The sequence below is a fragment of the Xiphias gladius genome, chromosome 22, assembly GCF_016859285.1.
Source record: "Xiphias gladius isolate SHS-SW01 ecotype Sanya breed wild chromosome 22, ASM1685928v1, whole genome shotgun sequence".
In the NCBI taxonomy this organism is placed as follows: Eukaryota; Metazoa; Chordata; class Actinopteri; order Istiophoriformes; family Xiphiidae; genus Xiphias; species Xiphias gladius.
Window position 1 is genome coordinate 13,481,102 of NC_053421.1, and position 24,749 is coordinate 13,505,850.

Below are 24,749 nucleotides of genomic sequence, written 5' to 3' on the forward strand. Positions count from 1 at the left end.
CCCTCCCATTTACAAGGGGAAAGACACAAATGTAATCTCACATCCTCTAACCCTCTTTTCTCTAGAAATATGAACCTTTTTAAAGTAAGGGACTGATTTCAGTAACATTTTTCATAGTTTTTTCGAAAAAGAGTCGATTATTAAGGATGCTAATTGGGTTCTCAGTAGGCTCTTTGCAACCACTCTGTATGAAACGACACACGACAGATGAAGAGCTGTAAATATGGCTCTCTGAAAACTCAATAGACACTAAGTTGTGGCATCATCTGTTTGGGTAAAGTGCCGCTTGCAGATGGATGCACGCACTGAATGGCAACAACAAAGTGGAGATTTTGCTGTTTTGGTACAGGGTTTTTATAGATATACACAAATAAAAAGAGGTGTCTAAGAGACTAAAATGAAGCGAGCAATCACTGCTTGTGCAGAGGGATGAAAAAAAGAGGGAAGAAGAAACCACAGGGAAACACTTAGTGGAAAAAGAAGACTGAAAGAAAGCAAGAATGATGAATAAATAAAAAGTGAGCAGGGGCATAAGGAAGCTGAGATTCACCTTGAGTTTGAAATCGAAGTAGCAGCCAGTGCAGTCTCCAATCCAGTTTGCCTGCATGGCTTTGACCCCATACCACTCTGGAAGGTCTGCCAAGGAGTCCAGGAGAGGCTGGAAGAGGGAGACAGAAACAAAGACACAAGTTTGCCACTCTGTACAAGTCTGGAAAGAGCTAATTTCCCAGTTCACTTTTGGAAAAAAAAATACTCATGGTCAGGGGGGGCACCAGTTCCTCATAGGTACGTGGCTGTCATGCAATTGACTCCCGCTCAGTGTGGGCTCCTTCAAAACCCAGCCAATTTATTTTTGACAAAGCAGCAGTGCCAACCAGGTCACATTATGCACACAAAGAGGGCTTTTCAAAAATCCTGACCTCTACTTGTCCTATTTTCCTTGATATCACAAAGCAATGGCCTATAAAGTGCGCACAAACTCTCTCATACATGCACAGTCTCTCTCTCACACTCACACTCACACTCACACACACATACACACACACACACAAACACCAACAACAACAGTTATTCTGTGTGATTAAAGGAAGCTATGCATATCAACAAGGCTGAGGCCAAAAAGCCACAGCTGGGCTAAGGCCAGAGATGTTAAAACTCTGCATTTCCCTTTCAGTCTGTCACAATCTATTAACCACAATCCCCCTCACAGTGCCACTCAGCATGCAGTACCTCATCACAGTGATATCACTACAAACATTAACAGGGGCTATAGTGATCACTAGCATGACTGCAGAATGTATCAGATATGGATTTTGTCCAGAGTGGGAGAGAGAGGAGACACAAATCCCAGTGAATGTGTGTCAGCATGACTGAGAGACTCTTATGAGAGACACAGCAAAACAAAGATGTTACCAGCATAAAAAGCAATGACGGATAACTAATGACGGCTTTGAAGTAAGAGACAGTAGATGTTTTTACTTTATTGGAGAAGAAAATATAGTTTGGCACAGAAGAAGGAGTAACGGAAAGATGTGCAGCAAGGACAGGAGTCACCATGGCAACTAAGAAAAGCTTCACAGAAAAAGCATTGTATAGCAAATAACCAAGGATTGTGTGAGTACGTGTGTGTGTGAGTGTGAGTGTGAGTGTGAGTGTGAGTGTGAGCGTGAGCGTGAGTGTGAGAGAAAGACACATCAAGTGCACTTCTGACAAAAATATTACACAATGCAGCCGTTCAAGTTCAGGCATTTTCTGAGCTGGCTCAGGGATTCGAACCGGCAAACTCCTAATCACAAGTTGTTTGTTTGGTTAATGTACCTAAATGACAGAAACCTTTTTTTGATGCTATGCTCATATTTGTGCAGTATTATAGTAGAACAATATACTGAGCTCTCAGTTTGTGAACCATTTAGACGTCAGTGTGATTTAACAGGCGGGCAGCATGTGTGCCTGAGTGCAAAAAGTGATTACGCATGAAAAAGAAGCCTTTGCTACTGCCACATGATCATTTAGGATCCTGCAAGCTCAACATCTAAAAGTCCATCTTAGTAATAACGCGTAGTCATCTATGTCCTGGACGAAACAATGTCGTTACGATTCATAGGGAAACTATCTAAGAATAACGTGGAAGAACCTGACAGCTGGACTGATGACTGCTGAATAAATATTGTCTGAAGGTAATGTTGTCTAACAGACTCGAACACGTGTACAGGCGAGCAGAGAAACACACGCAGGAAATAATAGTCCAATTACAGCACTTTTTTTAATGTGGCACGCTCCAGTTTGACACAGTCCTCCTTTCTCTCCAACTGTCTTTCCCATTTCTTTTCCCTTACACCTCCCTCTTCCTTCCTTCCCACTTCTATGTTCGTCAGGAGAAAATTAGGAATGCAGGAACGCCTTGTCAAAATAGGCTGATTCCACCTCCACTCAAGCCTCTGACTTGGACAAGCATTGGCAACTTGAGCGCTGTGGCTAAAACTGGGTGATGCCTGACTGCGGACAAAGTGGTTTTTTTTCATCAAAATGACAAAACTGGCAAAGGAATTAGCAGACCCTCAGGGGGCAAACTACTGTTTTTGCAAGATTTGGCCCATTTTCTCACCACTTTTTATAATGCAGAAGTTTTTGGATTACTTTCACACTTCCCAGACACTGGTTTCTATTTTATTTCAGTACAGTATGAAAATCCACTCACAGAAACTGAAAACGTGTCCATGCTATACCTTGTTCTGTCTGCCTTGCCTTCTCATGGCATCAGTTTGTCTCATTATTTTTTTCAACAAGTAGGGCTGAAACGATTAGTGAATTAATCAATTAGCTAGTCAACAGATACTAACAGAACTACTTTGACTCAATTTTCTCTGTTTTATACAATTGTAAACTGAATGTGTTTGGGTTTTGCTCTGTTGGTCGGACAAAACAAGATATCTGCAGATTTCCCCTTTGACTTTTTGAAATTATGTGAATTTTTTTTTTTTACTATTTTCTAGAATTTTGTAGAACAAACAATAAGTTGAATAAATAATGATGTGTTTAAATGTTTAAATGACGGATCTCCGTTCACTGTTTGCAAGTCAAGGGTCTGAGAAAATGTGCCAAACTAATAAGACTTTCCACTTCCACATAATACAAACACTTTCCACCTCAAGGACCACTCGGTGTTGGCAAACGTTTGTCCTCTTGTCTAAGAATGCACATGCATGTGCTACATGTATTATGAATGAAGCATCATTCCTGTGGATTATTCATATAAGTCCAGAGGGCGTGATTTCGCCCTGCAGCAGCCCCTTTCACCTCTGAGCTGAACAGGTGCAGGCTTCTCATTGGCCCGGCCAGGCCCCCTCGTGGTATTACCCAGACTCCACTAGTCTCTCTCTCTCCATGGTCAGGAGAAACCGGACCACAAATGATGGTCTACAGGGGTCTGATTGCTGAACCAGAGAGGTAGTTCTGCAGCTGTTACCACTGAAGTGTCAGCCATGATTGTTAAGAGAGGGGTCCACTGCTCACTGCCCACTTGTCAAACACAAACACACACACACACACACACACACACACACACACACACACACACACACACACACACACACACACACACACACACACACACACACACACACACACACACACACACCCACATACCTTGGCATAGTTTGTGGTCTTGATGAACCATTGTGTGAGCAGCTTATGCTCCACCAGAGCGCCAGACCTCCAGGAGCGACCATTTTCATCCACCTGCTCATCAGCTAGCACTGTCTGATCAACAGGGTCCCAGTTCACCACAGCCTGGATAACACGCGCACACACACACAAATGCAGATGAATACACACACACACACACAAAGGGACACACACACACACACAGTTACACACACACACACACACACAGTTACACACACACACACACACACACACACACACACACACACACACACACACACACACACACACACACAGCTTAGGAAGTAGCTTGGATTTAATAGACAGGCCAAAGGATTATTTCAGTGTCTCGTCCCATTTCATTAAACATTATCAAAGGGCTTCTACCAAGCTCTCTCCTTTTCAGTTCATTCATTTTCTTCCAAGTAGGCGCTGCCACAATCCTTTCTGTAACTGTCCAACCAAACCAAATATATTATTCCTTCTAAAAAAATATAAGGATAAGCACTTTCGTGCAAAGGTCATTCCTACCTCTTTCTGATATGCCAGTCCGGCTTCAAAGAGCTTAATAAACATATACTGCGTCCACCTGTAGTACTCTGGAAGACAAGTGCTCACTTCCTGTCAGGAAAAGCCAGAGTCAGGTCAGCAGTGTGAGGTGTCGTGCGTAAGTGAGTCACCCAGACCTAAAAGCTGCCCAAATCTCTGTTTGATGCTCAGTTCTTGTATCTACTCACCCGGTCCCAGTTGAAGCAAAGGCCGAGGCTGTCCAGCTGCTCCCTCATGGAACGGATATTACTGAGGAGAGGAGACAAAACGGCAAATTTAGGGTATGTATAAAGGATGAGTGCTCATAAGAACAGATGTAATATTTCATGTACCTTTTAGTCCACTCTCCTGGGTCAAGACCCCTCTCAATGGCTGCGTTCTCAGCTGGAAGTCCAAAAGCATCCCAACCCATCGGATTCAACACCTGTGGATGCAGTTGTGGGCTCAGTATTAGTGGGGAAATCATTAGTGAATCGATGATAAATTAATAAGCAACAATTTTGATAATGGATTAATTTCAAGTTTTTTTATCTTGCAAAAAATACCAAACATTCTCTGTTTTCAACTTCTTAAATGTGAGTATGAGCTTTTTTTCATTTATCACTATTTTTTCACATTTTATAGACTAAACGATCACATGGAAAAATAATTGATAAATATTAACTGGTAATGGATGCAATCAACAGTTGCAGCCCACGTGTGTATCAAGTCCCCCCCAAACACGTTTAGAGATATAATAAAATACTCCCTGTCTAATATGTTTTTTTGCCACAAAAAAATCATTTATCCTTTAAAAATTCTTAAAATCTACTTCTCTGTCATTGAAAAATCCATAATATATGAGTTTATCTGCTCTTACACGCACGTGTTAAACTCCAGCTTCAGCAAATGAATTTGAAAACAGCCTTCTAGTGTCAAACTCAGTGAGCATTCATCTTCCCACAAAGTGAAGCTCAAACATCAAAGTGAAACAACAATGAGCAAAACACATTTTTGAGTGGAGGGGGACTTTAAATGTCAAAAAGAATAACTGACATTTTGAAAGTTTGTTCTTTGCTTACTTCATGTCACATGTGACATGGGCATTGATGCCAACAATACCAGTAAAATCAAAAATATTCATTGGAGGAGGTGATTTATTCAGCAAAATAAGGCTGGGTTCTGCAGGACAGTTTGACCCATATATGGTGAGATCTCACCTGCATTACACATTGCGGTTAATGCATGCAGACTGAGTGCAATTTTCATGGAAGAGCACTTGCCATATAATGTAAAAGTGAATGGAAAGCAAGGCTAAGCTTGGAATGGAAGATCAGGATGTGACAGATTTGTACTGACCAGCTTGATTCAAGTTACTTAAGTTGGTTTTCATGCAATTTCCTGAACAACATTACAATCTGCTGTCATTTTTTTTCCTCTGCTGTATGTCTGCTTTCTCCCTCGATGCCTTTGTACTTTTCATCCACATCCACTTTATTGCCCCCCTCTAACCTACAGTCTCCTTGACATGAATCATTGTCGAATTAAGACGATGTCTCTTTCACTCATCTCTTTTTCTCTTTAGCTTTCTCTCTCGGTCTTTGTGCTTTTCTGCTCACTGCGAGAGAAAAGAGATGAAAGGCGTGGAAGGCGTGAGTAAAGTAGAGGAGAGGCAGAGTGACAAGGAGTCGAAGACTGGAGAGGATCATTGCACGGACTCTAACGGGTCTGATGTTTCATACGAACTGGTATCCTTGGTAACTGCATGGGCCTCATTTGTAACGCCGAGTGCTGGATGGTATTAGGCTAAGAGAGCTCAGCGCAGCAGACCACTGTGACGGCTCAGGAGGAATACAAGTACACTGAGAATGAGGCGCAAGCCAAAGATAGCCTATGTCAATAACAAAGCGGGAAAAAAAACACGCGCCTCATTGGGATGGATACGCTACTGTTTTGTTTATTCAGTGTAAATACGCCATTAAACTGAGATAGTGTTCATGTGATGTTGTTACAGGGACCGGCTGTGATGGACAAGCTGCATCAGTGAGCACAAATCTCGAAGTTCAAAGGGAGCAACAGAGGCACATTATCTTTTCACTGCTAATAGCCTCAGCTCCACTTATCCTAATATCCCCACAAAGTGTGAAGACCAGTCCATCTCTTAGCTCGCCTGTTATCACGGAGACTTACAGTATATTTCAGAGCATGACTGACAAGAAGCAATGGAAGATAGATGTAGTAGTGCGTGGAGGCTGATTTTATGAAAGTCTGTTCGCTGTAATGTGGAGCAAATCGGTGCCATCCACAGCTCCAGGCTCCTCACACTGAAGACAAGAAGGATTCAAGTGCTGAGAGTCTGGGTTTGTGGATGTGGAGCCTCTCAGCTACATGCAAGTGTCCACCTACACAGTTCCAGCTAGAAGCTTCTCTCCATCTGTGGCAGCTTTGAAATCCATCTCCAGCATTTCTCTGTTTTCTCATCACACTAATTGATTCTAACCAAAGTGTTAATTGCTTCAAAATTCACCTCTTATGTCTTGTTCATTGGACAACTACCAAGAAAATGTACAAAAATAAAAAACAACCCCGAGAATCCAACAATGTTGAGATAATTTTACACAGAAGCCCAGAATAAAGGAGAACAGGAAGAAGAGGAGCATGACTTCAAGTAGTTTTCATTTTACATCTTGGAAGGGGCATTTAATCAAAATTATGAATAAAAAAACCTCAATTATTTTACCCCACATGGTATCTAGCCACGCTTAGTTTTGGTTCAAAGGAGCAGTTTGACATTTTGGGAAATATCTCTTTGATCTACTGTGGCTCATTTGTTTGGACAAAAGCATCTGCCAAATGAATAAATGTAAATGTAAATACGCTCATTTATTTTCCTGGCAAGACTTAGATGGGAAAATCAATACCACTCTCATGTCTGTTCGGTAGAGTTGGTGCCTACCAGCACCTATAAAGTGCTCAAATTAACAGTTATATCTTGTCTGTTAAATCCGCACAAAACCAAAGTGTATGATCATGGGGGTTGCATGCCGGACTATTTCTTGGCCGGGTGAAGTGAGTTTTATGGATTAAACATAGTTTGAAGTGAGTTTTAGAGGTGCTGGTGGGCAGGTTTTGTTACCTTTGGACAGAGCCAGACAAGCTGTTTCCCAGTTTCTAGCTTTATGTTGAGCTAAGCTAACTACGCTGCTGGTGTTAGCTTTAAAGTTACCTTAAAAGACATGAGAGTGGTATCTACCTCTCGGCAAGAAAGCAAATAAATGTATTTTCCAAAAAGTTGAATTATTCCTTTCTTTGGTCATATATGGCCAAAAAATGTCTCTGATTTCTCCCTTAATCAAGTTACGATCGATTAATGGAATTTAGTTTGAACACGGAAATTTTACTTTAAAAAATTTTAACGGCGAAGTGTCTCTCCAGAATCTGAGTTGTCATTACTCTAGGTAATGTATTAATATGGTGTAAAATGGACAGGACAGGAACATAATGATAAAATGTTTATCATTGTCTCACAGGTGAAACACTTTTAGGGTGTGACGATCATCATAGTGCACCTTCCTTAATTAACTAGTGAATAGAGTTGACTGTGTGTATACAGCAGAACAAGGTTCGTGTTCTGACAGATGTTGAGAGAAAGTAGATTCCTGGGCAGGAAGTATTTGCCAGTCATGTGAAACCATGTTTCTGTTCAGGGAGGAACCAGGCAGAAGCACAAGGGAATCTCTCTGCTGGTGTGGGAGAAGATACACACCCTCTAGCGTAAAAATCCACCAGGAGAAGACAAAGAAAGAAAGGAGAGGAGAGGAAAAAGAAAGAAAGGAGAAGCCTGTCTTACACCAACTTTCCAGCAGGATAAACAAGGACGGATGGTGTGAGGACAGAGACTAACCAGAGAAACTGAACGTAGGCTGTCACTGTCATAACAGAAGGTGTGTGTGATTGCACACTGATTACAGCTTCATCTACACCCACGGTTTACTGGACTCAAACAGAGTGCTGAATATCGATTGCAAGGCTTTGGTCTGAAACAGAGTCGAGTCAATAACACACTAGAGTGCTTAAGATCGAGAGTATGGATTTTACCTCATTTAAACCTAATTTTAACCACGAAATTAGACCTAGTGGGAAGGTTCAAGATCATCACGGCCAGTTTAAATCTTCTATTTTCTCGAATTGTCAGCTTAAAAGAATGGGGGAAACATTTCCTTGCTTGCTTTAGGCTGACTTGATTTCTGCATTTATATATGTGTTTATTTTTTCAATCTCAGTAAAACCACTCAAAATCAACAAAAATCTGAACTTTCAGTGTTTTTTTCCAGCAACATAAAAGGACAACACATTTGAGAATTAGGTCACTGTAGCAAAAAACAAGTTCATGAGAGGACAACAGACTTAAAAATTTGTAAAATGTAAGTAAAACAATCAACCTACAAATTAGACATAATTAACTTCTATTAAACTAATGTGCATGATGTGAAAATGTATGCTGTTTGAAATAAATACAGCACAGTAGAAACCAAGTACAACAAACACAGAAAATTCTAATTCTCCCAGGAAAGTGCAAACTTTGAAGGTGCAATGGAAAGATAGTAGCGCAAGGAGGTATTATGCTAGTAATGGTACTTAAATGAATGCTGTGGTTAGCGCACTATAATATGTACACTGGTTAAGCAGAAGACGAGTGAAGGGTTATGAAGGATCACAGTCCAGAGAGAGAGTGTAAACACGTTCTTGATAATGTCTTGTGTATATGATAATAGAGAGCAGGAATAAACAGGTAAGAGCAAGGCAACAGTGCAATGAGACTTTATAAAGAGAAAGACATACGGAGTGAAAGCAGATAGCAGCAATAATGTTAAAATGTTCTGTACCAACTATAGAAAGCTCCATTAACTCTGAATGAATTACTGACTCACTGTTCCAGTACGGAATGGTGGTTTACCGGTAATATTGCAGGAACAGCCAAATCAAATTCAAGATAAGCAATGAAAGTGGATGTCTCACAATGAATGGTAGTAAACTACAATAAAATGAGCTTCTCAAAGTGCTCCCGAGGATGACACATCCTTTGTGATTTTGGCAAGAAAAGCCAGTAAAGTATACGTCTAGACATAATCAGGGACAGCTGAGCCAAAGAAAGAGACTTGTGGTGAGGGGCAGTTAACAAACGATAAAGCAAACCCAGGCATATATTAAAAGTTAAAAGCACCGAGTCATAATTGGCTCATTCTTGAAGAGATAGCCACCTATTGTGAGAAGTTTTGATTTGATTTTATTTATTTTTCCATAGTTTTCCATTATTTCCATAATTTTTCTCCATAAACAACGTGTAGGGAATTGATTCTGTTGACCTATGACATATTTGTGAGTTCTTGCACCCCTATAAGCTTTAAATTTATGTTTCACTGTTCCTGTCACTGTGAAGTTCTTATGTCAAAATAAAAACCTGCTCGGCTTATTTTACTTTTCGTACCAGCACAGGGTGTATTGACTTGGTTTGTTCCAGGCAGGACAGCAGGATGGGACAAAGACATTTACTAAAAGCAGTCACACCTGATGGCCTCTCATCCTCTGGAAGTGACCGATGGCGTCACTGATGGTATACACTCGCACGTGGCCCATGTGCAGTCGCCCCGATGGGTATGGAAACATGGACAGGACATAAAACTTCTTCCTGCCGGAACCCTAAGAAAAACAACAGACGGCCAAAATAATGTACAGAGCTTTGAGATGACCTCATGGGATTTATGAAAAGATCATAAAACTCGGAGCCTGAGAGACTACAGTAAAAGTGTAGGAGTTGTTTTCTCTATTATCAGTCAGTCTCTTTTTGAATGAGTCTTGTATAAGACACTACATTAATGTGATGAGATCAGGACAGGAATAATAACTCATCATATACAAAGCCAGAGCACTGAATGACTTCTGGTGAATTACTGTTATGAGGCTCTAACAGCCTCTGATTATAGTGTCAGAGTCCGAATGGTGGCAGCACCGATTATGGATGGTTTACAGTCGCAACGCTGTTACCACAGCGACACAGTAAGTACCGGTTACATCCAGCTATACGTGATTACAGGAAACCTGAGTCATGAATTTTTCAATAAATTAATTAGGACCAGGGCTGTCATGAACACACTTAATCACTGTCAGCGTCTCCCCAACAGCCATACGGTCAGACCATTAGGATGTAAAATCCGCCTGATCTCCGGGTCTGAGATCGGCTACAAGGGCCAGGGACAGTAATAGCTAGAAATCATTTCGAAGGATGCCTAATGGCCTATTTATCAATTAACCTTAAGGCTAAAGGTGTTTCAAATGTATACATTTACAGAGTTCTCCACATAGACAGATTCAGACTCACCACGGTATGAGTTTCCATTTTCAGGCGTTTAGCCGTATCTACGGCTCTTTTTACAGCATGACCGGTGTAAAAAAGGGCAGATCTAAAGGCCAGCACTGCTGTTCATTACATGACAGAATTTCTGAAAACCCACTAAACTCACAGAGTACATCTACATGCACATTTAGTGTCCTGGTTTTGCACATCAACCTTGTTTCGATCGTATTTGGGATATCACATTTACACTGAACATGCGAAACCTGGTTATTCATATTTGTGTACACATTTTTATGACAATATCCAGGTTTCCAATCGTCTGCATGAAGGTGTGTCTTGATTCCTCAACATGTCCGCCATTTTTTTATATCCTGGCTGCCTAAACTCTGCTGCATTTAGAGCTGAAACAATTAATCAATTAATTAATTGACATGAGGCTTTGTTGCTTTCCTCTTTTTATATTATCGCAAACTAAATATCTTTTGGTTTTGAACAGTTGGTTAGACAAATCGAGACATCTGAATATTTTATCTAGAGCTCTGGAAATTTGCGATGGGCAGTTTTTCGTTATTTTCTGACATTTAATAAACAATAAGTACGGTCGATTTTTTCTTTCGGAGTACTGCAGTTAGCATATCCAAGTTTCTCAAAACCAGGATATGTTGTTTACACGCACAACACCTAACTGGGATACTCTAAAAACCCGAACATAACTGGGACTCTAGTGCACATGTAAACACTCTCACAGTAACTTGACCGATTAGATATTACATGTGTATCTCTATCAGCCTGATGTCAACACGCTACAGACCGTATAGTAGGCCTGCATGAAAGGTAACAAAGGCCTTCTTACCTCCTCCAGCGCATCCTTCCGCCAATGGGCCATAATGCGTGGGTGCCACCATTCTTCCACCCTGCGTCGGGTCTCTGACCGATAGTCCTTCTCCCACACTCCCGTCTCACTGAACAGGGTGCGTGTGCTGGGGGACAAGAGGCTGGGTACTGGCCTGAGGAGAGGAGCCCTGATACGGCCAGACCAGGCTGAAGCCAGCGGATACAGAGCCAGCTTTCTCACCGACACCTGCATGGTTCTGTCACCTAAAACAGAGGAGGACACTTTCATTAGGGAGAGCAGAGGGACAATATGGTGGTGGTAGTGTTGGTATGCTGGTGAAAAACTGGTTTTCTCTTTCTTATGTGACTGTAAACCAACTAACTCTAGGTTTAGGACTGCTGGTCGGTCAAAACAAGTAATTCGAAGACGTCATGTTGGACTCTGTGAGCATATTTCCTGACATTTTATGCTATAAACAATCAATAAATGTACGAAAATAAAATTTGGAGTTTAATCAATAAAGAAAGTAATTGTTCGGTGCAGCCCTTAATTGATGTTTAATGCAAGGATCTGTGTCCCACGGACATGCCTTTCATCAGAAATACCTTTTACACATGTTAAAACAAAAACTTGAACATTTTTGAAATCCAAATGGGTCCCTGTTCAGGGTCCACACCCTGACAGTAAGGATGCAAAAACTGAAGTAACTCTCATCTAAATTTAATGAAGGCCATCTCCATGACAGTGCAGGTGACGTTAACCTGTTTTTCATAAAAAACTGTGCAGTAGAATGACTTCACATTTTATATCATTACAGTCATGGCCATTCTGAACAGGAATTCACTGACTTTTAACCAAACCATCTTGGAAAAATGTTTTCAATCAGAGTTCAAATATTAGAGAGATTTTGACATCGGAGGTGACCTTTCATCTTTTCTCAATAATTGTAGAATAGAAGATTTCAAATGATTTAAAAAAATAAAAGTCACCTCCAACGCCAAACTGCAGCGTCCTTCAGAATATTCTCTCATATTTAAATCTCATAAAACCTTTTCCTTAATTACAATTTTAATCATTCACTTATAAAGTACAAATTTTAGTAGCATGATCATATCGTAACAATATGATTATGCTGAAATACTGTAATATATATGGTATTTTCATGTTGAGTATTGAAATCAGACAAACTGATACTACTGAAAGTCTTAACGTCGATTCAGCTGTGAACACCAAGCTTGTTTTGCAGAACAGTTAAGGCAACTCTTGAACAAGTTAAGAGCTCATGTGAATGCACAAAATAGATAACAATGCTGCTGATCACGCGGCTGCCACGTTCACTGAAGAGGCATGAAAAGGGGATGATAATGATCACTCACAACAGTTTAGTGTGCAGTGCCCTCGTGCCATAAAAATGCAACAAGGCCATTACTTTCCTTCACCATAGACAGTCAGCACATCTGGGTCCAGACAACAGAGTGACTGGTGGCTCAGCACTGCAGCTCTCCACATGTTTTGTTTTTTTTTTTGCCCCACCACTGCTGTTTCACAGTCTGAGTTCTTTTCACCACGTCACTCACACAGCAGCATGATTTTGTGAAATAAGAGGTTTATTCAGCGAGATGTGATTAAGCTCTGCCTCACAGTGAGGCTCTGGACAGCCTGTTCTTATTACACTGCCTGCCTGCTCAGATGGGAGAGTGACATTTTCAATCGACTGATTTTCAACTATTCACTCATTTCTCTGCTTTGAATCTGCCCTGCAGTTTAAAAAATTTTTTTTTCTTTTGCATTACAGGATGTTAACCTGGATGGAACGTTCCTGCTGCCAAAACATGGAAAGGATGAAATACTGCATTATGAGAATGTAAAAAAAACAAAAAACAGGATTATTGAGATTATTGGATAATAAATGACAGTTAATAAATCCTACAAGTAACAACTTGAAAAAACAAATTGTTTATTTATGCTAGTTTAACTCTCTTTTTTATAGAGACTGCAGCTAAGGTAGACTTTATATATGGCTTGATGTTGGCCAGACAGTCACAGTTTGACCTAAATTTGTCTTCTTTGTAACACACACACACACACACACACACACACACACACACACACACACACACACACACACACACACACACAGACATGTATATAAACGCAGTTTCCAAGGTAACCTGAGATATCTGTACAGTATCTGTCTCCTTAGTAGAAGAGGACAACGGCTGCTAACCTGACCTGTCAACAGAATATTTTCACAGCCATGAACGCATCAGGACCTCAGACAGTGAGACATTTATAGCTCCTGAATGGAGGAAGTGATCTGCGCGCCCTGACACAAGACTGAGATAAACACCTAAATGAGGTAAACAAAAATTAGGACTGGTTATCTAAAGCCATTGTAAAGGTTATTCGATATTCCATAATGTTATGAAAATACGAGATTACGGTAGCAAAATAGCTCAAACAGTACGTGCAGAGGTGGGACATAAACATCGACCTTTAGGAGAGTGATTCAAATAATAATTTGAAATTGGTAGATTAAAAGACGCATCATGAAAGAGACTTTAAGCAACAAAAGTTAAATGTTTAAGCTGAGACTTTAAGAAAACAAGACTTTGTAAATATAAGAGTGTCACTCAAGTGCAAGAAAACACAAGCCTACCAATCATTCATTAAGACTCTGACCAGCCTGAAAGATTTACGGTCCAGGGTAGACAAATCTTTGGGGGATAACTCTGAGCTTTTTAAGGCAAATGAGTGTAAAACCAGCGAAAAGCGCTCTCTCCTTTCCGCCACCCACCTGCTTGTGGGAATGGGTTTTTCACTAAATTCTCTCGAGTACAACCTAAGCAGCACGGCAGCCAACGCTCCTCCCTCAGGCTGAGGCTGGGAGAGCCGAGCACTCAAGGTTGTGTGCATCTATGACGGTGCGAGAGAGTGGGCTGAGGCGAGAGACTGAGGAAATGTTTCTATGGTGACTGGGCTCATCTGTTCGGGTGTCTCCTGTAAAGAGTGACTCAAAACTTCTGCAAACAGCACGCTGGCTCAGGGGAGGATAATGCTCCATATGGAGATTTGTCAAACTTCATTACTCTTTTGGTACTGACCAAAAACTGTCAAGCTTTTTTTTTTTTTTTTAAATTTATTCTTACTTTACATCTTTCTCTTGTTATCATCAGGTTCACAATTCTCAATGTATATCGGTAAATACTGATATAAATTGTTAATTTACTAATTTTAGTTTATCTTATTCAGGCAGAAGTTTCTGAAGATTGGCTTTGAGAAGTTATATTTAGTTAAAATTGAAAAAAAGATTTTTGTAAAACAAACTACCAAAAAAAAAGACAAGAAAAGAAAAGAAAAAGAAACATCAAAAAAAGTGTTATTTTGGAATGGGCAGAAATTCAGTTATCATATTGGTACTGGAATCAGAAGATTTTGGTACCCAGAACCAGAATCATGTCCAATCCATTCATTATATTGATGAAATATCAATACAGTGATATTAGACAGCATCTGGGATTCCTGTTATTCTCATGGCGAGACTGAGATCGACTGTTTGTCTCCCTCTGGTCGCGATATCCACATTACAAATAATCCCGTGTCAGTAAATGACTGTGAATAAACACTGGAGCGGAAACGATTAATCACTCGGTTGACTGACAGAAAAATTAAGAGTCAACAATTTTGGTCATCAAGTAATGGTTCAAGTGGTTTGTCAAACAAAAACGCTCAAACACAGATCCAGGTAAAATGAATATATTTGGGGTTTTAGACTGTTAATCAGACAAAACAATTTGAATGTGTTTCCCTTATATTTTACAATCCAAAGCTAAATCAATCAATGATCAACCGCTTACCAAAATAGCTGTCGATTCTTTCCCGTTTAATCGACCGGTCTTTGCAGCCTTAGTTGTACCGTTTGTATAATTTTGTGGAGTAAATTGATGACAGGTCGGTGTCAAGCATTTAAAGGGGAAATCACCTTATCAGTCAAACACAGTGAGGAACAAACGTAACGAACATTTGACTTGTCGACACTCGACTTATAGAGTACCAACAGGTTTCAAATATCCTTTATGTTCGCATGGCATGGATTCACATAGTAGATGTAACCGCCTGGTCTGCCCACACAAGAGCAACCAGTCGTCCGTTAGCGACAGATAAAAGGTACGTAAAGGTACCTCTTGTTTTAGTTCCACGTCCTTTGTTTCCGCGTTATGGTCCTAAAGACATACAACCAACAATGCATACTAAAAATATTCATGTCCAGCTTTAAATTGCGCTGTAAATGACCTGTTATCCTGGATCACCACTCTACCATAGGCGCCGCCATCTTGCTTTCACTAAACTTTATCGACACGTCTTACGTCGACACGAACAAACCCACATGGGTAAAAAAATAAATAAATAAAAAAATAAATAAAAAATAACAAGAACAACAAAAAAACACAAACACAAGTGATTTGATAAACATTTCATACACCAGGTTTTATTCAAACTTATATAACATGCTGCTGGCTGTTTTACGGCTACATTTTCAACTGTGTGTGTGTGTGTGTGTGTGTGTGTGTGTGTGTGTGTGTGTGTGTGTGTGTGTGTGTGTGTGTGTGTGTGTGCGTGTGTGTGTGTGTGCATTAATGTCTGATTGCCAGATCTTAACAGTTGATCTCGGTGATTTCACTTGAGTGATGGCTCTGGCTGTTACCCTAGCAACCATGCAATATCCTCCTCTTATTATTATTCTTTTTATTTTTAATTAAACAAAAAATACCATCGATCTTCAAAACCATTATTAGGCCTAAAAGGTTTATTAACCATTCGAAAGGCAATTTCTTACAAGTTAATCCCTTTATAAAAGTTGCCTTCATCTGTCATTGAAGACCACAGAGAAAATAAATTTAAATCTACTTTTTAACTTTAACTTTACTGTTTAAGACGCTTCTTGTTGTTTTACAGTTTATTTTATCATCCCGGGTCAAACGTAGCCCAAACCAAAATCAATCAACGCAAATAGTAGTCCATCACAAGAATAATTACCATAAAACATGACTGAAATAATTCCATGACACAAATTTACTGCCAGCTGCTCTATAAGTACCCTCAGGAGGTGCTTTCATTATATGTGATGTCTGAGAGAAGCGCTGCTTCTTTGATGCCAACTTCCAGCGTAGAGTGATTGCTGAGTGAGAGAGTTCCTCCACTCACTTCATCTTCATCAGAGAGCAGAGAGAGACACTGAGGAGGAAGATGAGGAGGAGGAGGCAGCATCTCATCAGAGTCTTTTTCTTTCTAAGAGCTCTCCCTGTGGCTCTCACCTTTGATCTGACATGCAGACAGGAGCAGTGAAAGAGGGGAGAAGTCACAGCCAGTGAGGAGAGAGAAAAAGGAGGGTGGAGTGTCGTTAGCGGGAGATAGAGAGAGTTCCTCAGTCTGACGTCAGCGAGCTAAACCTGGGGCTCTGATCCGGCCTGCTGTCGTATATCAGAGTTAAATGGGCGCCTCCACCCAGGGCACAACAGGATGTTGCTGGGAAGGAGGAATGAGACAGGGAAATGGGTTTTTGACACAGCTGAGACTCTAACTCTGCACATAAAGCCTGATGAATTAATCTGAGACTCATCCTTACTATTCTTCATGGAGGAGTGCAGGTGCTGGTGTTTTATCCTTTGTTCAAAACTGAGCCTTACTGTAATCCAAGAAAAGAAATGCTAACAAATTTGGAAAATATGCTCTGCTAGTTCAGCTTCATTTTGATGCTCCATGAGTACCCTGTTTTACAAAGCAAGGGAAAGATGGATGAAAGAAGTGGATTAAGGGCAAAAGGAGGGAAATTTGAGGGTCATTTTTTCTGGTGAGCCTTCTTTTTATGTTTAGAGTCAATATAACCATTTGAACTAGACCGGGTCTAAAGCAGTGGAGCGTGGAAAACACTGAATACTCAGTAACTGGTCTTACCTTTACTCATCCGGTAACACAGACACATTTCAAATCCTACAGATCAAAACTGTATAATTTATAACATGTACTCTAATTACCAACATTACTCAAAATAAATTAAGACTCTTTGTGAATAAGGGTTCATCTGTGTAGTATCATTTAGAATAAGGCTACATGAAATACATAAAGCTCAGACAAATAAACTGGGTAAAGAGACTAACAGCACCTAGGAAATTAAAACCCCTTAAAATATGGTTTTAAATATTAAGTTTTTCTTAATAAGATTAAATAATTATGACTTAACAGATAACAATCAAAGTTAAAGTTTTGGGGAAAAAACATCTGGGGGTATTATTGTTTTAAAGGAATAGTTCAACATTTAGGGAATTATGTATTTGTTTTGGGTTTTTTTTTTTTTTTTTTTTGCTGAGAGTTGGATGAAAATATTGATACCACTCCCATGTCTGTAAAGTAAATGTGAACTTGGAGCTGGATGAGGGTTATCTTATCTTAGCATAAAGACTGGAAACAGGGGGGAACAGCTAGCGCGGTTCTGTCCAGAATTTAAAGCAATCCACCTCCCAGTACGTCTAGAGCTCACTAATTAACAAGTTGTATCCCATTTGTTAAATTCGCACGCAAACAAAAATGTAAAAATGACAACAGTGCTTTTATGTAGGGTTAAGTGTTGGATATTTTTCTTGGCCCTGCATAGTGAAAGGAAGCCAGTGCACCCAGCCAAGAAATAGTGCAAGGTGCTAACTTCACATAAAACCACAGCTTGTCAAGTTTACATTTCAGTTTAAGTCTCAAAAACTCAGAAATGGAGTGCCCCAGCAGCTAAATGGTTATAGTGCGTGCCACATAACTGCAATGTCCCTGGTTGGATTCCAGCTCTGGTACTTTGTTGTAAATCATGCATCTCTCCCCTTGTTTCCTGTCTCCCTTTTCACTGTCAACTATCCAATACAGCCAAAGAAAAAAAAAACCCTCAGATTATCTGATTCATCTGGATTGTGTGGGTGTGGTTTGATCAGATTCAATTGACAGTAACCTGGCAACATGAGCAAACAACCCCGCAACTGACTGAATAATGCAAAATCCTGATTGAAATTGACTGCTCCAGGACAATATTTTTTCAAAATAAAGGTCCTCTATCAATGTGACATATAAGGAAAAATGATAGGCATCATGTAACAGGAGCAGATGGAGGCTCGATGCCCTCAGGGAGCGTCTGAGTGAACAAAGCCAGCTTATTGCTGGAAATGTGTGGAGAAACAGCAAACGGAAAAAAAAAATGGAATCAGTTCTGTGAAAGTCCCATCCTCTTTCCAGGTGCCAGCTTTGTCTCAGGGCTCTACTTCTTTATATTTAACTCTAATTAACAGTTTAAAATACTGCATGGCACCGTTTCTCAGTTTGACGGTAAAGTCTTTTAATCACTTATTTTTGGTTGCATAAAAGTTGGTCATTTTTGGACTGCTACATTGCCTTTGAGTCTCAGGTACAAGCAGATTCTGTTGTTTTTCAAACAAATCGCTTCTGAAAGCAACCAATCATCCTCGTTTTCCACGAACATCCACCCCCCCCATTCCCACCATGAAAAACAACCCATGGTAATCACCCCCTCTTTCCCTGTTTGGGAGGACGATTACATTTCACCAGCAAAGTACCAGATGACAAACGACCACACAGAGCTGCCCGAGCAGCAGTGCGTTCGGTAGAAAGCAGATGAGGGGAGTGGGGGCCTGACTTGTCTTCACCTGTCCAAGGTGACCTTTCGTGGACGGCTGTGTGATTCACAATCCACATCTGCCTCAATGAGAAGTGGGCCGGTGGTGCCACAGAGAAGCAATCTCACACCATCTCAGCTTCCCGAGACCGGCGAGGAGCAGGCTGATAGGTCCCTCCACGCCTCTGCCCATGATTCAGAGAGCCTGATGAGTGTGATGTTATTTCCAGGGCCTATTTCACATTGACAACCCCATGTGTCCTTCACTTTCCTGTACTTATGGAAGACAAAGGCCCCGGAGAGAAACATGGCGGTACGGAGGAGACGAGGAGAAACTCTGGCAGCGACCCACTCTCTGTCCTGATCTTCCCTCTTCTAATTTTCTCACACTGCCACATGACTTTCACTCATTTGGGGTGAAAAATGTAAATTCTGCAACACACAGGCTGTTCTACAAAACTACACATTTGTTATGTCTTCTCTCGGGATCCCCATCCAGCTACTTAGCAATTAAAGTTACTAATTAGTGTACAACTCCTCAATCCTGCGGATCCCTCTGCAGTCTCCTAGATGCACTCAAACCAGCTGTGAGCGAAGCTTGGGTGGCAATCTGATTAAGATAAATGCAATACAATGAGTTTTAAATTGCTGCCTTGTTATGTCCTCGAGTAAAAATTTAATTTCTGCATGTGTTCATGAGCATTTTAATTGCTCTCAGTTAAAGGTTAACAATGAGAAAGAGAGGCAATCTTTAAAGTAAAAGAGTACGTGGGACATATTAAATCATATGAGAACTAAAAAATATACAGTTTGAGAAAAAGCAGTGGTTGAAAGTAATTAAATACATTTACCTAAGTACAGTATAGTACCAAAACACAAATTTCATGTTCTTGCACTTAACTCAAGTATATCCAGTTTGTGCTATACTTTATATTTTTACTCCACTACATTTCAGGGACTCGACACTGTACCTATCAATCCACTGAAATTATTTTGACAGCTACTTCAATTTCAGCCGCATTAAAGCCTATTTTATTTCACAGGAATAATCCACACAGTATCAGGCCTGCTTTGCAGGGAGTCCTGGGTGAATGTATATATTAAAAACAGTTAAATTAATGATTCCTAAATTATGTATCCAAAACATCGTATTAAACAGGACGCATTGTTATGAATTAAACTACCCAGCAGTATATAAGTAGTTCAATTTAATTGACTACATAATGCCAACTGACTACAGCATTAAAATGCTGCTTACATGTTAATGCAGCGGTAATGATAATCCAGTATATACAATTCTGTAAGAAGACATACTGCATAATGAGTTTTTACTTTTTAAAAAACTTTAAATACTTATGTACATTATCCTGATGATATACCTCTATTTTTATTATTTTTATTATGTTTTAATGTAGGGTTTTAGTAAAGCAGCAGAGGCCGATATACTCTGTGCTGAGGTTTACTCCCTAATCTAACTCAGTAGCATCTTTTGCTAGACACCCCCCACATCTTTCAAAATCATGGGTCAAGTCTGTAAATTTCAGACTTTCGCTTAAAAAATTTTAAATCTCAAACCCAATCCAAGATAATCCTTCTCAGAAATCTCCTTTCCCATCCACAGAAGTCATTATACAACTGCTTTCACAGGCTGATAAGTCCTCCAGCTGATGAGTAAACTGAACATTAACCTTTAGCCGCTCATGCTTTTAATAAAGCATCTTCTTCCTCTACCGTATGCACGTAATATATGATTTGATTTGCAGGTGTTAAAGAACTATTTTTCGCAATATTTGGTATACTTAGCTTCGGAGACTGAGTATAATAGATATATCACGCCAATTTCTGTATTTTCTGATCACTCTCTGCTACAGTGCTCGCCAGTTTGTCTCCAGCTCTTTGCAGACCACTGACTTTTGCCACTTGAGATGGTCATACTCTGACAAGTATTGTTTCTTCAGAGGAGAATTGAGAGAGGAAGAAACTCTCTGCTGTAGCTGTGTCATACACTCTGCCCTGTGGATTATTTTGTGATAGACAGGACCTGAACACAGCATTGTTATGAATATTTGTGGCTGCTCTGATCACCAAACATGGCAATAAAAACGAAAATGATGTTATTAGTTTTATTTTCATCAACTAAACAGATTCTGTATCTCCTCGACACCCCACTGCTCCACTGCTTCTAGGGAAACCGCTGTTTTGTTGCCGTGGTGATGAGTCCTGGCAGTGATTAGTTGACGGTACTACTTGAGACAAACAGGGGATTCATCAGGCTAAGCTGTAAAAGAAGAGCTTGAACACTGTGTCAATGAGGATGCATGCACCCAGTCCTCAACTTCTAATTAAGTCGGTTGTCTGTGAGACTCGATGGGTCAGACTAATGGTGTCTGATCCAGCACAGTGCTGCCGAAGCCAGGAGCCCCTAACAGGCCCTTCTTTTGGTTTCCAGAATAAAGAGCCACATTTTGAGAAAATGAATGTTTCATACATTCTCCTTTGGCACAAGAGACTTTTATCTTAGTCCCATTTGCATTTTTGTCACCAAAGCAATTTACATTTTTATAGCATAATTAATGAACAAGAAAGTCATTTACATTTTCTTGCTCTGCTCGCCAGTACATTGTCTAGAGAGCATATCTGATGCGGAGGGACCAGCACTGGGGAGATGTGTGGGAGTATTTGTTAGCACCAGAGAGATGTCTTAGTGTAGAGAAAGAGAACCAAACAACTTCACAATTGTCTTAAAGCAAGAAGGTTGAGGAGCATCCACTCTCGTAATTAAAAGGAGACAAGAGGACGAGGGCCTTCAGGTGCAAATGGAGGCCAAAGCCTCTTTCACTTCAGCTGGCCTTCACATCAAATACATGGAGGCAGGCCCCCGGAGCAAATTACACCATTTAAACAGCACAGAAGAAAACAATTCATACAAGTGCCATTCATATATCCTAGCCTGAAAAGATGAAAGAGAATAATTCATCACCATTTTGCCTCTGGTCAATGACCCAATTCTGTCAATAGCTTATTATCTTTTCTGATGCATTATGCATACATTGTTATGAAGAGTATACTGGCAAAAAGCATAATCATGCCCTCATTGAAACCCATATCATGCTTTAAAAAGTGGCTACTAGAAGCATGATGCATGGAAAGTTAAGTGATTGGGGTATGGGGATGATTTCTCTTTTTTATGAGGAAGGGATAGCCTCTTCAGGAGGGTGGACACCATAACAGCATGTAATACAATACAACAGAAAATAATGACCCTGCGCCTTTGTGAAGCCTCTATTGTCCATATTTTGTTCAAAAAAGGTAAGCGAGCTCTGGATTTGGGATTTTAAAGCTCTAATTTTGGTTGGTGTGGCATTGAACTCTATTACATTGCAAGGTGTATCTAATGTTTTGCACAAGATGAGGCTAACAGTGCATTCTGTGCAAATTTTGCAAACATCGTTATGTATGAAAAATGCTCTGAACTCTGAAATTTTCTAGATCAAATACAAATACTGTAAGTAAAAGCAGAGAAATAAACAATAGATACCACAGATGGATATATGTAGGGATCTGCAGTAATAGATTTAATTGTGAGTAAGCAAATGCAGCAACATTTTCAAAAGGCATGTATGAAACAAGCAGGAAATGATTAAAACATTTCTGTTTGACATTTTTCCCAGTCCTGCCAGGGTGAAGAAGGTTGGTCCCGGCCTCAATTCTGAGTTGCATAAACATAATTTTTTTTTATTTTTTTATAGGAGACAGAGTTGCCTCTGAGCTCGGTGAGATTTGGGCCATCCAAGGCTCACAGTGACCGCAGCTTGAAATCCTCCTTGCCAAAATGGGCCAGGTGTTCAACCACTATTCCTAATGTTTAAAGTTATATTAGAACTCCACAAAATTGAGATTAACTGCAGCTGTGTCCCCAGCTGTAACTATAATCGGATGTGCTGTTTGTGATAAAGTGCTGGATCCAAAACACAAACAGCGGTGGGGAGGGAAGAGGAGTGGGGGGTTACTGGGTCCTCTTCAGCATCAGATACAGCAGCCAGGTGACACAAACTGTTTACAAAACCCCTGCTGTTCCAGCAGCATGGAGGCACATGTTTATTGATGTGTCTGGCGGCCCCTGAGCGCACAACATGGCTTAGAAACAGGCACCAACATACGGAAAGCTCTCATAGCAGACAACAGATGAATAAATAAGCAAATGGATTATTGACTGCTGGACTGTCTCAGAGATATTTTCATATATAGAAGCTAGAAACGTGTAAGCTTTATGAGCTTACTTATAAGCTAACCTTTTCTTGTCATCTGTGACAGGCTGATTGTGATACTGGTGTTAGAAACAGCTGCAACCAAACCAGATTCTTTACAACTCAGTGAGAGAAACTGGTGGCATCTACTTTTGTAATGTTGATCTCTACTGGACAATCTGTGTCTGTGAGAAGCTGGCACACGAGGGGAAAAAAATCACCAATCATTTAAGTGAAAAAAAAGAATTGATAGGAGTTAACGATTACAAATATAGAAAATTTTGAATTCGTCACAAATTTAGTGAACTTTTTGTTTTGAACCTTGAGCGTGCTGAATTATAGGTCCTGCCATTTAAATATGTTACAGAACAACCGCTAAGAAGCAAACCTTTTTTGCAGTCTGTTTTTGTTTATCTACAGCGTCATGTAACTATAGTAACTAGTCATGTATACAGCACACAGTTGATTTCATGACTCAATAAAACAGAGAATTGATAGATGAGAGAGATTTTCCAATGGGAACATTTTGTATGAAATGTGTACTTGCACTCTTACATTATTGCAGATTGAGCTCAGAAAGATGTGTGTGACTCTAACATGTGACAACACCAGGTTCTTGACCTGGATGTTTTATCATTGAATGGAGGGAAATACTCTCAAATGACTACATTTTCACTTTCAACACATTACATTCACACCTACACTTCCAAAGGATAACAATTTAAGACTATTGGTATATTTTTTTACTACATTTACAGATACATAATAGCAATGGTTTAAACAGATTTTCGACTAGTAGGACAAATCTTGGTGGGAAAGTGAGAGAGCAGCATTTGCCTTTACCTCATCTTGACTGCTGAGGTGCTCTTGAGCAAAGCTCTTAAGCCCCTGCTGCTCCCCGGGACTGCCTATTCATTGGCCATCATTTGTGCTCAACTCAGTGAATCTACTCTGACTAGATAAAGGGTTCAGGAGTTAATCTTTCCTGCGTGGTACACAGATTAACTTCTCTCTGTATCTTTTAGCTCAATCACTCTGATGAAACAACAGTCTAAGTTATCAGTGTGACCTTGTTGGTTACCCGTATCACATTTCTCGGCTTAGTGGCCTTTACAGACATCAAAGCTCCAAATATACACTCACCGAGCACATTATTAGGAACACCATACTAGTACGGGGTGGGGCCTCTTTTTACTCTCACAAATGGGTTAATTCTTCGTAGCATGGACTCCACAAGATGTTGGAAACGTTCCTTTGAGTTTCTGCTCCATGTTGACATGATTGTATCACATCACTTCTCTAGATTTGTCAGCTGCACTTTCATGCTTCCTGTCTCCCGTTCTACCACAGAACAAAGGTGTTCTATTAGATTCAGATCCGATCCTGAGGAGGCCACTGAAGTACCTGAACTCATTGTCATGTTCATGAAACCAGTTTGAGACGACTTTAGCT

The 24,749-nt window shown here is 40.2% G+C and overlaps 1 protein-coding gene across 3 annotated transcripts in view; it reads right to left on the reverse strand.

The window, feature by feature from the left end:
• The window catches only part of lars2 (leucyl-tRNA synthetase 2, mitochondrial), a 33,118-nt gene extending 17,370 nt beyond the window's left edge, over nucleotides 1–15,748 (reverse strand). The window contains exons 1-8 of one of the 3 annotated variants that reach the window (XM_040118610.1): nucleotides 15,563–15,731; nucleotides 11,400–11,644; nucleotides 9,760–9,891; nucleotides 4,545–4,636; nucleotides 4,401–4,461; nucleotides 4,195–4,284; nucleotides 3,646–3,789; nucleotides 551–658 (exon numbers count right to left, since the gene is read on the reverse strand). In XM_040118610.1, coding sequence (XP_039974544.1) covers nucleotides 551–658; nucleotides 3,646–3,789; nucleotides 4,195–4,284; nucleotides 4,401–4,461; nucleotides 4,545–4,636; nucleotides 9,760–9,891; nucleotides 11,400–11,633 — 861 coding nt within the window. In that variant the 5' untranslated portion in view covers nucleotides 11,634–11,644; nucleotides 15,563–15,731. The other 2 variants (XM_040118612.1, XM_040118611.1) reach the window with 2 other exon arrangements.
• Between the last annotated feature and the right edge of the window lie 9,001 nt (nucleotides 15,749–24,749).